General features: G+C 36.0%; 1 protein-coding gene across 1 annotated transcript; it reads right to left on the reverse strand.

The window, feature by feature from the left end:
• Window positions 1-10,154: 10,154 nt before the first annotated feature.
• LOC121739369 (Y-box factor homolog) lies at window positions 10,155-15,321 on the reverse strand. Its single transcript, XM_042131810.1, has 5 exons — window positions 15,100-15,321; window positions 13,940-14,003; window positions 13,185-13,400; window positions 11,706-11,855; window positions 10,155-10,961 (listed from the first exon to the last, which is right to left on the reverse strand). Exons 1-5 carry the CDS (start codon window positions 15,212-15,214, stop codon window positions 10,712-10,714), a joined length of 795 nt encoding a protein of 264 aa, XP_041987744.1. The 5' UTR covers window positions 15,215-15,321; the 3' UTR covers window positions 10,155-10,711.
• Window positions 15,322-15,555: the final 234 nt, after the last annotated feature.

Consider the following 15,555-nt stretch of genomic DNA (forward strand, 5'->3'; position numbering starts at 1 on the left):
TACACAAGTACACAGTACACACTACCGCGACCTCCAATGCCAATAGTGATATTAAAGAGTACCTACTTAAGGATATACTAGCTATTTGACCAAGCTTTGCTCGGTAGGTATTCGATAAAACACGAATAAAATGACATTTTCTAAAAATGATTCCTAGCTAGATCGATTTATCGCCCCCGACACCCCCTATATACTTACTAAATTTCATGAAAATTGTTGGAGCCGATTCCGTGATTCCTGCCGTGCCCCCGCCAAGATGAGCCAAGCGAAGCGCGCAAGGGCACTAGTCACTAGTAGTCACCTTTTCTCGAAATGTTTCGTCGTATTTTTGAACCTTCGCAACTTTGGTTTGGATAATGCCTGGTATAATTATTAAAATGCGAAAAGTTTGAATATTGTTACTATTATACTTTACATTTTATTTTATAAATAGGTGTCCAAAAACCCACAATTTCGGCACTGACTCACCGATTATCACAACTGTTAGGGTACTTCCTGAAGGCTGAGAAAGCTGAAAGGTATGTAATATAATATTAGTAGGTACAGAAACTACAAAAAAAAATCAAACCCAACCTAACCTATCCCATCCCCTTGATAAAAAGGGGGGGATCTTAGTATGAGATAAGTTAGTATGTTTCTGGTGCTAAATACAAAATTAAAAATAGAGTAAGTATAAAATACTTCTTGTGCCAAATAAAAAATACGTGTTAGCCATGAGAGACCACAGACTCACAGATAGCTGACGTGAAACAGCGCTCTTACAGAAAATCGGTGTAAAAAAGCGCTTGCGCTGTGTTTCTTCAAGGGAGTGAGTTAAGCGGAGGCCGGAGGCCTAACTGCAGTCTGCACTATAGGTACCTTATTCCCTATCCCTATTCTCTTCTGCTTATTCCCTTAGGGCTTAGCCTATTCCTTCATAAAAAAGCCGAAGACGCACTTGCAACTCTTCTGATGTTACAGTGTCCTATGTCTATGGACCACGGCAGTTGCTTTCCGTCAGGTGACCCGTCTGCTTGTTTGCCCCCTAATTTCATAAAAAAGGGAAAGAGAACTTTTCCCTCTAAAATCGTCTTTAAAATCCTACTTCCTACTATTATATTTTTATATTTAATTTATTTTATTTTTAATATTATAAAGGCGAAAGTTTGTTTGGATGTATGGATGTATGTATGGATGTATGAATGTTTGTTACTCTTTCACCGTTCACGCAAAAAGTACTAAAACGGATTTTAATGAAACTTTACAATAATATAGCTTTGTCTACGCCCAACGCGAGACATCACTAGCGCGACCATCCCATCACTAGCGCGTCGATCCCAACGCTTGCGTTTCCGCCTCCGCGCCGCCATCTTGTCAGTGAATCGAACCTCAAGAAGATATTTTCAATAAGTGTAAATCTTACATATTAACATATGAATAAAAGTTGTAAATTTACTTGTAGACTGGTTTTGTGTGCAAATTAGTATTTCTACATAAATCACGCTTCCTAAGAATAAACAAGCTTATACATCAGAATAACACATAGGCTAAAATGTTAACCGACTTTCAAAATGGGGAAGGTGTTATGTTCGTTTTTTTATGTTCAACGATTACTGCGCCGTTTGTTAACCGATTTTCAAAATTTTTCTTTTGGTATGTAGGGTATCATCCCAATTTGGTATTATATTCACAAAAGTGGTGATCTGATGAAGGATCCATAAGTAATCGAGGGAACTCCTCAAAATTTATAGGGAAACAAGTGGTGACTTCGGTTTCGTGAGAAGTATTAATTCTAAGCATATGCTACCAACAATAAGTGTCCGACCGAAGGTCTATTTTTGGCCGAAGCCGATTAATCGGCAATCGCTACAACCTTCGGCCGAAGCCGAAGGTTTATAATCTTAATCGCTCGACTCTCAGTAATTAATTTTTAACCAATTTAAAAAAAGTATTTTAAGTTATCAATTCGACGCGTATGTATGTAATATTTCCAGAACTGCCCAGTTTTCGTATATGTTAGTCTGTAATCTGTATCAGCGTCTGAACAAATGTGCCAAATTAAAATGATTTAGAAGTTAGGGTCAATTTTTATTAGCACAGAGTCGAAGCGAAATGAAGCGAATTTCCAAAAAACCAAACACAGAAAATTCAACCTTAACTCTAGAGCGTAACGTAATACATTACTTCTGCGAGGCCAATCACCGTTGGTGCGCGCATCCACGCGACTTCGCGTGAATGCGCGCGCCTTTTTAAATTCTCAGAAGTAATAAAGTGCGTTAATGCTTTGGTGTTAAGGTTGAATTTGTAATGTTCAGTTTTAATAATTCGCTTCGATGCGCTTCGACTCTGCGCTAATATATTAAATTGACCCTTAGTGATTTTTATTGTATTTGATAGTGACTCCCAGTGGCCTCTGCATACGTGACCGGTCCCGGTCCGTCGCTCTCTCACGGCTCACTCAGTCTTTCGTTCAATTTCGACGGTTGCTCGGACCTTCGGCAAAGCTTCGGCTTCGGCCGGGTTTTAGGCCGAAGCCGAAGGTTTTGCCGAAGGTGGTTTTTTTGGCCGAAGCCGAAGCTGAAGCTTCGGTCGGATACTACCAACAATTAAGATTTTGCACCGAGGTATACCTGGTATACCGTGGTTCGGAAGGTGCTGAGAGAACTCCTGATTCTCTTAAGATACAAGTTTGGGAGTTTCGGCGTTGTTTTAAGAACGGAAAGCATATTATGCTACTATGCAAATTACATTCATCATCATCACTACCATATTATACCATGCATCGTCCCATGATTATGAGCCCTTTTATAGTCTTTTAGATCGAGACTCGAGTTTGTCAAGCGATAATTTAAAAAAAATCTATACTTAATATTATTATATACCTGAAGAGTATGTTTGCTTGAGTGGTGAGAGAAATTTTGGGTAATGTGCGGCTGGGCTTAAAATGAATGTTAAATAAATAATTAGTGTCCGACCGAAGCTTCGGCGTCGGCCGCCTTCGGCCAAAAAAAACACCTTCGGCGAAATCTTCGGCTTCAGCCTAAAACCCGGCCGAAGCCGAAGCTTTGCAGAAGGTCCGAGCAACCGTCGAAATTGAACGAAAGACGACGACGAGAGCGACGGACCGGTCATGTATGCAGAGGCCATTGGGAGTCACTGTCAAATACAATAAACAAACACTAAATCATTTTTAATTATTTATTAAGAAGTTAGTATTTGTTTATTTTATATTAATTTATTACTCTAGTTTTGGTCTAGTCGAGTAAAACCATAAAGTTAATATACCTAGCGGAATAGAGAAACAAAGGCCTGAGCAAGAGAGATGTCACTATCAGTAACACTGCGTGGTAAAAAGAGACGTGTGGTACATGACAGCAGCGCTCTTTTTTTGACATCCAGTCGGCACGTGCCGCACGTTGACAATCTAATTTCATAGAAATCATGTTCAATCATGCTTGTGTAAGTGTACGTTATATGTATATGCATGCTTGTGTACGTACACATATTTTTACACACAGATGAAACCAATTTCGGTTTCGTTTGACAGCTCGAGATTGTTGCTCTATTCCGCTAGGTATATTAACTTTATGAGTAAAACAAAGATTGATTGATTGGTCTAATTATTGTTATTTGTGAAATAATAAAGAAATTATTAATTTTTTTACAAATAGTTCAGTCAATAAAGTAGTTGTGTTGCTGTGAGGACCCCACTGTAATTTACTATCAAGTGTAATACCTAGGAATACAGTGTTATCTACAAAATTCATCTTCTCATCATCTAATAGCACATTGGTTTGGACTTGCCTAACATTGGGCAAAGTAAACTTTATACATTTAGTTTAACTAGAATTTAAAAGTAAGTTATTAACATTAAACCTATGTACTATTTTTGAGAGAGCACTGTTTACCTCGTCGTAGTTCGACTGTTGTCGCTTCACTTTAAAAATAAGTGAAGTGTCATCAGCAAAAAGCACTATCTCATTATTATTATCCTTTACTAGATAAGCTAAGTCATTTATATAGATGAGAAAAAGAAATGGGCCTAAGATAGATCCCTCTGGACACCTAATTCTATTTTGGTTCCATTATGCCGTAGTGGCGCAGTTTCCTGATCAATGTAGCATGCTCAACACAATCAAAGGCTTTGGAGAGATCGCAAAACACACCTAAGGCATCCTGCGACTCCTCCCAAGCTTCAAAAATACTACAAAGAAGTCCTATACCAGCATCCGTTGTGGATCGACCCTTAGTAAATCCGTATTGGTTATCGTGCAGCAAATTATTTGAATTAAAATGCACTAGTAATTGTTTTAAAATATTTTTTTCAAATATTTTACTAAAGGTCGGTAGAATCGATATAGGCCTGAAATTCGTGGGATCCGATTTAAATAAAGGAACAATCTTGCTATGCTTCATTAAGTCAGGAAAAACACCATTTTTTATGCAGTCATTAAAAATCATTGCTAGATGAGGAGCTACGATATCAATTATTGATTTAATAATTTTTGTAGACATGCTCCAGAGATCAGCAGTATTTTTAATATTCAACAATTTAAAGGTATCAATAATATCTCTGGGGTTTATTTCTCTAAACTTAAAATTGACATCACACTCCTTTACATTGTCTCTGAGTAGCTTTTCTTTCATTCAGGTGAAGAATTTAAATTTTTAGTCGTTGAGACCGGAATGTCAGCAAAAAACTTTTCAAAGACCGTCGCAACTTCTTGATCATTAGTAATCTTTTTACTTTCAAAGTATAGTTCAAAATCAGAGCTGCGACAGGATACATTTCCAGTCTCACCAGCTATAACCTGCCATGTTGTTTTATTTTATTTTTAGAGTGTTTAATTTTGTTTTTTATGTACAGGGACACATGTCATATTGCTATACTGTGACAGGGCTTTAGCAGCTTTGCAAACTTTTCTAAAGGTTTTTGAGTAGTTTTTAACATATGCTTTAAATACTTCACTATTGTTAATACACCTTTCATCATATAGTTCATTTATTCTTTTTCTACTAATTTTAATCCCTTTTGTTGACCATTCAATAAATTTAGTTTTTTTATTACTGTTTCTAACTGTTTTAGAAGTAAATATTGAATTAAATTGAGTTCTTATCACCTTAAATAATTTATTAAAAGCTTCATCAGAGCTATGTGACCTATCCAATAAATGGATATTTGAATTTAATTTACTTCTAAATTGCTCTTTCTTCGCGTTACTGTCACATTTCATATTAAAAGAAGCTATTTGTCCACAGTGATCAGAACTTAGCTTATTCATTATTTCTGTTTTATCAGGAATAAGATTTGTAAATATGTTGTCAATACAAGTGGCTGTAGTCTCACAGACCCTTGTAGGTTCCTGAAACAAACTGTAAAGGTTATACGATTGAAATAAAGATGTAAATCTAACAGTAGATAAATTAATGTTAAAATCACCACATAGGATAGGGGATCACCACATAGGAAGGGATAGGGACAAAACATACAAAAAGTCCTGAAGTCTAGGAGCTGAGCTGGAGTGAGTGGAGAGTGACAAAAGTCTCAATTTTTGGTTCTTAGCTAATAACTAAAAAACGATGCGTTGTAGCAAAAAACATTGTACGATGAAAAAAAAAACTTATTTAATTCTCTATAATTTTGATTCTATACACTTTTTCCGAATTCGCATCCGTATTCGAAGTATACATTTGAGTCATTCCTTAAACTTAATTAATTGTTTGTAGTCCACAAATTATTAAGTAATAAATAAATCACGAAATCACAAACCTTTATTACCGTCTCTATGAGACAGTCAATATAATATTATAGGTAAACCTTCAATATTGAAGTTTGGAAATAATTAATTGTAGCTTGTAGACATATTGCACATAACTGTATTTTAAAAAGATAAAACCGACTTCAAAATAATACGTAATTGAGAATTAAAACTCCATATCTCCAAAACTACTGAACCGATTTTGATGAAAATTCCCTAAGGTAAACAGTACCTAGTACAACAAAAAAAATTACTGAATTCGGAATGGTAGTACTAGAGATATGCGAACACAAACATAAAAACATACATACATACATACATTTTTTTTATGAAATAAGGGGGCAAACGAGCAAACGGGTCACACGATGGAAAGCAACTTCCGTCGCCCATGGACACTCGCAGCATCAGAAGAGCTGCAAGTGCGTTGCCGGCCTTTTAAGAGGGAATAGGGTAATAGGGGAGGGTAGGGAAGGGAAGGGAATATTTAAGGGTAGGGAAGGGAATAGGGTAGGGGTTAGGGGATTGGGCCTCCGGTAAACTCACTCACTCGGCGAAACACAGTGCAAGCGCTGTTTCACGCCGGTTTTCTGTGAGAACGTGGTATTTATCCGGTCGAGCCGGCCCATTCGTGCCGAAGCATGACTCTCCCACGTATACACATACATGTATACACCTGTAATTTGGCACATTTGTTCAGACGCTGATACAAATTACAGACTAACATATAATAGAAATATTACATATATGTACGTGTCGAATTGATAAGCTCGTTTTTTTAAGTCGGGTAAAAATTTATTATTGAGAGTCGAGAGATTAAGATTAAAAACCTTCGGCTTCGGCCGAAGTTTGTAGCGATTGCCGATTAATCGGCTTCGGCCAAAAATAGACCTTCGGTCGGACACTATGAATAATAGAAAATAACTCACAATTTTATAGTCTGTCAAGAAAGTGAAGAAATTAAAAAGTGGCAACATTGTAGTGTCATCCCTTTCAAATCGATCTAAAGAAATAATAAAACCGGCCAAGTGCGAGTTGGACTCGCCCATGAAGGGTTCCGCAGCAGCCATTATAAGGTTTATTTTTATGAAATTAAAAGGCTTTTAATTTATTTTTATATTTCAGTTGATTATTTGAAGGTGAATTTAAGGTTTACCATTTATGACGTACTAGCTGTTGCCCGCGACTTCGTCCGCGTGGACTTCAGTTTATAGCGCGCGATGGCAACAAAATTGGTGTCAAAAGCTTTTATAAAGAAAACCCCCTAAATCAAAACAGCTGTGCAGTGTGCACATAATATTTCATTTTTTTAAATCAAACTTTATATTTTATGCCAAATTTTAAAGCTTATTTAGCCCCCCAATTACACAACGTTACCCATTAAAACTATTTATCATTGATAGGTTTAAGGTTAAGTCACTCTATATAACATAAAGTACTGACTTAGTAAATAACGTAAAAAAGCAATAACAATCAATAAAAAAACGTAACTCAAATGTATGATGATACCACCTCTTATAGAAAGATGTTGGACAAGCGTTAGCGCGATGTAAGAGACGCACGGCGCCATCTAGTATGAATTTTTGGAACTAACTTAATTTGAACAAATTTTCGTATTTTCACCCCCTTACAACCCTTTTTTCCAGTAAAAAAGTAGCCTGCCCACGCGCAATGCGAATTAATTTTCATCGATATTTTCATGGAAATAAGATATTTTCCCACATCAAAATGTAGCCTATGTCCTTTCTCAGGCTTTAGACTATCTGTATACAAAATTTCATTACAATCGGTTCGGTAGTTTTGGCGTGAAAGCGAGACAGACAGACAGACAGAGATACTTTCGCATTTATAATATTAGTATAGATATAGATAAAATAAATACTTGCTAGATCTCGTTCAAACCAATTTCGTAATGTACATTATATCCTTTTTTTAGACTTATCATACTTTAGAAGTTAGAGGGGGGGTGAACACATTTTACCACTTTGGAAGAGTCACTCTCGCAAACTATTCAGGTTAGAAAAAAATGATATTAGAAACTTTAATATGATTTTTGAAGACCTATCCATAGATAACCCACACGCATAGGTTAGATGAAAAAAATTTTTTTTTGTTGGTTTAACACTTATGACGTATAAAAAAAACCGGTCAAGTGCGAGTTAGACTCGCTCATGAAGGGTTCCGCAGCAGCAATAAGGTTTATTTCTATGAAATTAAAAGGTTTTTGATTTATTTTTATATTTCAGTTGATTTGATGAAAGTTATATTAAGGTTCACCATTTATGACGTATAAAAAAACTACTTGCAAGATCTTGTTCAAACCAATTTTCGTTGGTAGTTTTTATAGTAATGTTCATCATATATATTTTTTAGAATTATGTTTAGAAGTTAGAGGAGGGGGGGACACACATTTTACCACTTTGGAAGAGTCTCTCTCGCAAACTATTCCGGTTAGAAAAAAATGATATTAGAAACCTAAATATGATTTTTAAAGACCTATCCATAGATACCCCACACGCATAGGTTAGACGAAAAAAAATTCTTTTTGTTTCAGTTGTACCTATGGGGACCCCTAAAAATTTTTATTATTGTTCCATTTTTGTATCAAAATCTTAATGCGGTTCACAGACTACATCTACTTACCAAGTTTCAATAGTATAGCTCTTAGTTTCGGAGAAAAGTTGCTGTGACATACGGACGGACAGACAGACAGACAGACAGACATGACGAATCTATAAGGGTTCCGTTTTTGCCATTTGGCTACGGAACCCTAAAAACTACCTGCTAGATCACGTTCAAACCAATTTTCGTTGGTAGTTTTATAGTAATGTACAGTCTATCAAGAAAGTGAAGATATTAATTATTTTTAACAAAAAATTAAAACCGACTTCCAAGGTAAAAACAATAATAACATTTTTAAAATATGAACTAAAAAGTATTAAATAATTTTTCCTATCTAATAGTGCCTTTTTCCGAATTCGGCTAAACCTCAACTATTTCTGTACTCAATCTTCATCATTTTGAAGTCGGTACCAGACAGCTGAATAAAGATTCAGCTGTCTGGTACCGACTTCTGTCAGAGAACTAAAGAGTTCTCTGACAGAATATTTGAAACTTTTGGAACTGGCGCCGACTTCAAAATTATGAAGATTGTGTAGGTACGGTACAGAAATAGTTGAGGTTTAGCCGAATTCGGAAAAAGGCACTATTAGATAGGAAAAATTATTTAATACTTTTTAGTTCATATTATAAGGATGTTATTATTGTTTTTACCTTGGAAGTCGGTTTAAATTTTTTGTTAAAAATAATAATTTCACTCTTTTTATAGTTACCTACTAACCATCGCGTAAGAAAATACTTCAACCCCTTAATATTATCTTAATCTTGGTAAATGTTTACAACCCTACCCCAATTTATTTGACAAACTACTACAAAAGAAAGTCGACGGAGCCCCGCGGGTGTTGTGGTCTAAGTTCCAACTTAACCTAACCTACTTTTGGACTTTCTAGATTGTGTTTGTTTTTGTTTTGGCGGGGGGCTGCCCCCCCCCCCCCCTTCGGTATCCGTGATGACTGATGATATTTTATGGTGTTGTGTGTATATTGTATCCATATACAACCATGTGAGTTGTGACATTGGTGACCCTGACATGGTAGTGATGATGATGATAATGATGATAGTCGATAATTTGCATAGTAGCATATGCTTTCAGTTCTTAAAACAACGCCTAAACCCCCAAACTTGTATCTATAAGGAATCCGGAGTTCTCTTAGTATCTTTGGAACCATAGTATACCTTGGTGCAAAATCTTGCGTTTTGGTAGCATAATTATGTTTAGGATGCTTCTCATAAAACCAAAATCACAATGTTTCCATATAAATTTTGAGGAGTTCCCTCGATTACTCATGGATCCCATCATCAGATCACCACTTTTGTGAAAATGGGACCAAATTGGAGTGAAACCTAATATAACAAAACAAAAATTTTGAAAATCGGTTCACAAACGGCGGAGTAGTAGTCGTACAAAAAAAAAATATCCACAGCCGAATATATAACCTCCTCGTTTTTTGGAAGTCGGTTAAAAAGTGGCAACATCGTAGTGTCATCCCTTTCAAATCAATCTAAGAAAAAACTACGATGTTGCCACTTTTTACTTTCTTCACTTTCTTGACAGACTATAAAGCTGTTTATCCAAAATATTTAAAAAACCCCAAAAAAATCCGGATGAGGATGAAAAAATCTAAAAATCCGGAGTTTTTTTAAAATCCGTTTTTTGCAATCCTTAATCGAGACACAAAATATTTATTAAAAGATATATTATATACCTACATATTCAAAATTCGTTATTTCGCACTATAATATTTTGAAAGGAATGGAGTGCGGAGCCACTATGAAGGACAGAAAGAAAATTAAAAGATGTTTCACACAGGTAAGAAGTTTATTTCTTTGAGTGTTAAAGTTACAATTAAATTTTTTAAACTTCACGAAAAAGGTAAAAAATATAGTAAAAAAACATACACAAAAATAATAAATAAAGTTCCAATAATATTGGGGTTACGGAATCTGCATTTTTTTAAATATTTAAAATGAACCCTTTGATACTTTTGTATTCCATTTTATTTTTAACTTTCAAGATTTTAAATATGAAAACATGTAACATAATATTTAGCGCGTAAGATTGTCCATAGTGTTTATAAAAAAATTAAATAAATATAAAATATATTTAGAACACTATGGGCTACCCTCGCGCGCACATACAATTTGTTTTGTAAAAAATAATAAAAATATCACATCTTTGTAATCCTTATATTATGCAGTTCCCATTTTCATCAACCCCTAAATCATTTCTAGACTGATTCAATCAGTTAATTGCAACTTTGCTTTGAAGAAACACTGTATTGTAGACAGACAATAAGATGTGAGATATTATGCGGCACAGCTGGAATACACTACGGAGTGTGCCGCAGCCGATTGACTTAAGCCTGGCTCTCGTTGGTGGTGACCTCGATGGTGGCACCGGCCTTGGGTGCTGGCTTGGTCTTGGGCTGGCTAGGTGCCGGAGCTGCAGGCTGCCCGTCCCCCTCCTGTTGGTTCTGGCGCGGAGCTTGTCCCTGGGGCTGGCCGTTCTGGTTGACACGCATGCGCACGTAACGGTACCCGCCGCGGTACACCGGTCGCGGCCCGCCGCCGCCGCGACGACCGCCTCGGAAGTTGCGGCGGAAGTAGCTGCACATACACACTCAAGTTATTCCCTCTCTTACGGCCATTCCCAATATTTGATCTATCTCTGGTTTTGCCCTACTAGAGATAGGAATAGCTCAAAATTGACATAAAATATATTATGTCTCTAATGTCTAATGTGAGCTATTCCTATCTCTAGTAGGGCAAAATCAGAGATAGATCAAATATTGGGAACGGCCGTTATTGACTGACATTTAACACACCATCTGGTAAGGGCTCTCACACAAGCAAATTCGCATCGCATCAAAACGTCATTTTTAGTATGAGTTTTCAGTTTTGTCGCAGATTTTTGCGATTATGTGGTAGCCCTAATAGCAAATAATAATAATAAAGCTTTATTAATTCCACAATGTAAATTAAGGACTACGAAACAGTTTTGTAATTATTATTTATCTAGATCTCAGGGTAAAAGCGATGGACTGTCAACACCACAAATAGCAAAACCCAGATTAAATACAAGAGGAAAAGATGTTGACTTTCCAAAAATAGATAACTTTTTTGACAGTCAACAAACTTATTACTAGCTAAGCAGCTTGTTGCATCTCATGTTATATTAGATTGGAGATAAGCTTTATTAATAGATATTAACTAGGCACCTCATACTAAGAAAACTACTGCTAAAATTACTTAATTGAATGAATATTTTAAAATTAATATAAAACATCATTAAATAATTAATAAATATTTGTGAGTAAGTCCGAGAGTGCTGTAAAAAGATAGATAACACACCTGCGTTGTGGTGCACCAGCTCCAGCGCCATCCTGTCCCTCATCCCCCTGCGCACCCCCCTGGTTCTGCGGGGGTGGTCCGCGACGTCCCATGCCCCCTCTGCGTGGAGCGCCCTCGCCACCACGTCCGCCTCCCCGCCGAGAGTAGTATCTGGAGACATCACTTATTTACGTGACACATGACAATCCTACTAATATTATAAAGGCGAAAGTTTGTTTGGATGTATGGATGTGTGGATGTATGGATGTTTGTTACTCTTTCACGCAAAAACTACTGAACGGATTTTAATGAAACTTTACAATAATATAGCTTATACATCAGAATAACACATAGGCTACAATTTTAACCGACTTTCAAAATGGAGGTGTTATGTTCGTTTTCTTATGTTCAACGATTACTCTGCCGTTTGTTAATCGATTTTCAAAATTTTTCTTTTGATATGTAGGGTATCATCCCAATTTAGTATAATATTCACAAAAGTGGTGATCTGATGAAGGATCCATACGAAATCGAGGGAACTCCTCAAAATTTATGGAGAGACATGCGGTGACTTCGGTTTCGTGAGAAGTATTCTAAGCAAGCATATGCTACAAACAAGTAAGATTTTGCACCGAGGTATACCTGGTATACTGTGGTTCGAAAGGTGCTGAGAGAACTCCTGGTTCTTTATAGATATAAGTTTGGCAGTTTCGGCGTTGTTTTAAGAACGGAAAGCATATGCTACTATGCAAATTACATTCATCATCATCATCATCATCACTACCATAATATTATACCATGCATCATCCCATGATTATGAGCCTTTTCATAGCCTTTTAGATTGAGGCTCGAGTTTGTCAAGTGATAATTTAAAAAAATCTATACCTAATAATATAAACTTGAAGAGTATGTTTGCTTGAATGAGCTAATCTCAGAAACTACAGGTTCGATTTTAAAACCTATTTCAGTGTTAGATATCTCATTTATCGAGTAAGGCTTATAGGCTATATTATATTATATTATCACGCTAAGACTAATACGACCGAAGAAACTCAGGAAAATGTGGTAAAAACGGGGAAAATATTAGAAAAACTACTGGAGCAATTTTTATAGCAATATTTAGCACTTATATAGAGTAGACCACGTGAAAGGAGTACTTATAGCTATTTTTATTCGAAAATGTACGGTTTCTGTGAAATTTCTAATTTACGCGGGCGAAGCCGCGCGGGACATCTAGTTAACCATAATATAAGGAAATGGTTCATTGCAGGATTGCAAATGCAATGATTTCTGTTATAAAACTGTTTTGGCCCTAAGAAATTTAAATGAATGTGAAACATGTATCAACATGTTAGATTAGATAGAAACTGTGAAAGTTGCTGTTCTGATTTGAATTTGAATAGAAGTGAAGAGTGCATTGATGAATAAGAATATTAGTATCAATCATTTTTAAAGGGAAGGAAAAATTTTAGTATCAATATAGTTCAAAATTATACTGACTGGCTAGGGTAGACGCGACGTTTATCGGCAGCATATGGTGAGCCCTTGACCGGCTCACCGCCGGGGCCGGTGACTCCAGCTGCTTCGTAGCCTTTCTCCCCGGCCACTACGGCAAACTCCACTGCCTCGCCGTCGCCGACCGAACGCACAGCCTTGCGTGGGTTGTTACGGGCGATTGCTGTTTGATGTACGAACACATCCTCCTTCGTATCATTCCTAGGGAAAGATATTTAACATTAACGGACAAATTGGGAGATCGAATCTTCAAACGATTAACACATACGCATCAGCTTAATCGCTGCTAGTGTGGTTACACAAATAATAATAATAATTAATGATTAAAGAAACAAACAAATTTTGTGCAGTTACTAAGCTTTGTAAAAAACGAGTATAGGTAGCAGTTAGGGTGTTATTTCAGAAGGCAAGCATAGAAGAGCAAATAAAAACAATAGTCAAATAAACTAAGAACTACTGAGACCCATATGAAATGGGCACAAAGTTATTAAATAATGAAGAAGAGTCTGACTGCCTATTGCTTGTTCTTCATTACTGAATAGAAAGGAAGAAAATACTTTACATATTTTACAAAAAAAATTGCTTAAAATCGCAAGGCAAGCTGTTACTATTATCACTGGCATAAGGTTTAACTTGCGTATACCTGATATATGATATAGTCTTCAAATTAAGAATTGCTCATTTAAAGATATAATATAGTTTATTTCAAGTAAACTGCAAAGCGAGTAACAGGGTCTTACCTATTGATGAAACCATATCCACTCTTCACATTGAACCATTTCACGGTGCCCGAAACTTTTTCAGCTATAAAGATAATAATACATTATTAGGAATCAATTTATGTATTTATGTATAAATTGCATGTAGACATTCTGAGAACATTTGTGTCATTCAGAAATAAAACAATTTTTTTTAAATTATTTAAGTGCCCTATGAATAATAAAAACTATGGACTATGGTATATACTTCAACCATTTTGAATTGGGTTATTTTTCACACACTAAAATATTTACAATAGCCACCAAACCCTAATATTCAAATTAGGAAATAAAACCATTGACAATAATAATTGTCACTTGTATAAAAACACAAAATTGTGTACCGAATACATGCATAAAGTATGCATATTGTATTCAGGTCACATTTTGTACACTCGTGGACAACATTTTTGATTTTTGACTACTCTGTCTTAGTTTTTATTATTCATAGCTTATATACCATTTTAACCAAAATACATACAGTACCCACAAATTTTTATGATGGTTTTTGTAATACAACAAACATCGTCAGATGATGATCATTTTGCACCTATTAATAGTTTGTAGCCTTGTTAGGAAAACGCTATAAAAAACGACGCTAGAAAGCTAGACGCTACGTAAAAACAAATTTGTATCATTATCGACTATCTAAGATTAATTAAATTAGGATGCAACATGCACCAGACTTCGCGCAAACGCAATAGCGCGGTTAATTTTGTTTAGGCTATTGGCATCAACAGAATTGGCTACGTATGCTTATTCGCCTTGTAATGAAAATATAAATATGAATGGTCCACCTATATTTATAACAACGCATGTTATAAATATAGGTGGACCAGTTCTATAGAATATGTTGCATACCATTTTTAGAAGTATTTATATATCATCGCGTTTAAGTATTGATTGCCACAGAATGATGCGTATATGCCGCCGGGGTCAACAAACGATCAATATAGTAACGCTTCCGTGATAAACACAAATATACATACACACATACATATTAATGCTATATAGACAACAAATAACTGAAAAGTAGAGAGATTTAAATAATATAAACAGTCCTATTCGAACCTCAAAAACCATGTGCTTTTCGTTTTATGCCGGAGGCACGCAAAATTTAAGATGGCGGGTGCGGCACTCACCAATGACCTGCTTTTGTTTAACCGCTTTAGCTTGTTGCGGTTGTTGCTCAGATTCCTGCTGTTGTTGCGGTTGGGGCTGCGGCTGTGCCTGCGGCGCCTTTTCGGTATCAGCCATGGTGTAATTGGCGAACGGCGATGGTGGCTAGATGGTAAATTCCTCCACGACCTCTCCTCGATGTTCACCGCTCTTTGATCGTTACAAGTGGACTAACATTTTTTTGACTCTGGTCTCTGTTTCTGTTTTCTTGTCTATGATTTATTGCAATGCTAATGTTGGTAGTCGTACTTCCGGTAAATTTGACCGTGTTCCATTTGACTAAATTTAGACGTCTAAATGATTTAGTAATAATGAGGGATTTTCATTTATATTTTTTAATTTTAATAATCTTAACTAGATGGCGTAAGGATAGACACTTCTAGATTCTGAAATTATCTGCAGGTTGGCATCGCTAACAT

This window comes from Aricia agestis, chromosome Z, assembly GCF_905147365.1.
Source record: "Aricia agestis chromosome Z, ilAriAges1.1, whole genome shotgun sequence".
Classification (NCBI taxonomy): Eukaryota; Metazoa; Arthropoda; class Insecta; order Lepidoptera; family Lycaenidae; genus Aricia; species Aricia agestis.

Coding starts and splice junctions, on each gene's coding strand:
- LOC121739369 (XM_042131810.1), bottom strand. CDS start 15,214: ATGGCTGATACCGAAAAGGCGCCGCAGGCACAGCCGCAGCCCCAACCG. Junction 14,004..15,099: donor TAAACAAAAGCAGGTCATTG/GTGAGTGCCGCA, acceptor TTATCTTTATAG/CTGAAAAAGTTTCGGGCACC. Junction 11,856..13,184: donor CGTCGCGTCTACCCTAGCCA/GTCAGTATAATT, acceptor TGATGTCTCCAG/ATACTACTCTCGGCGGGGAG.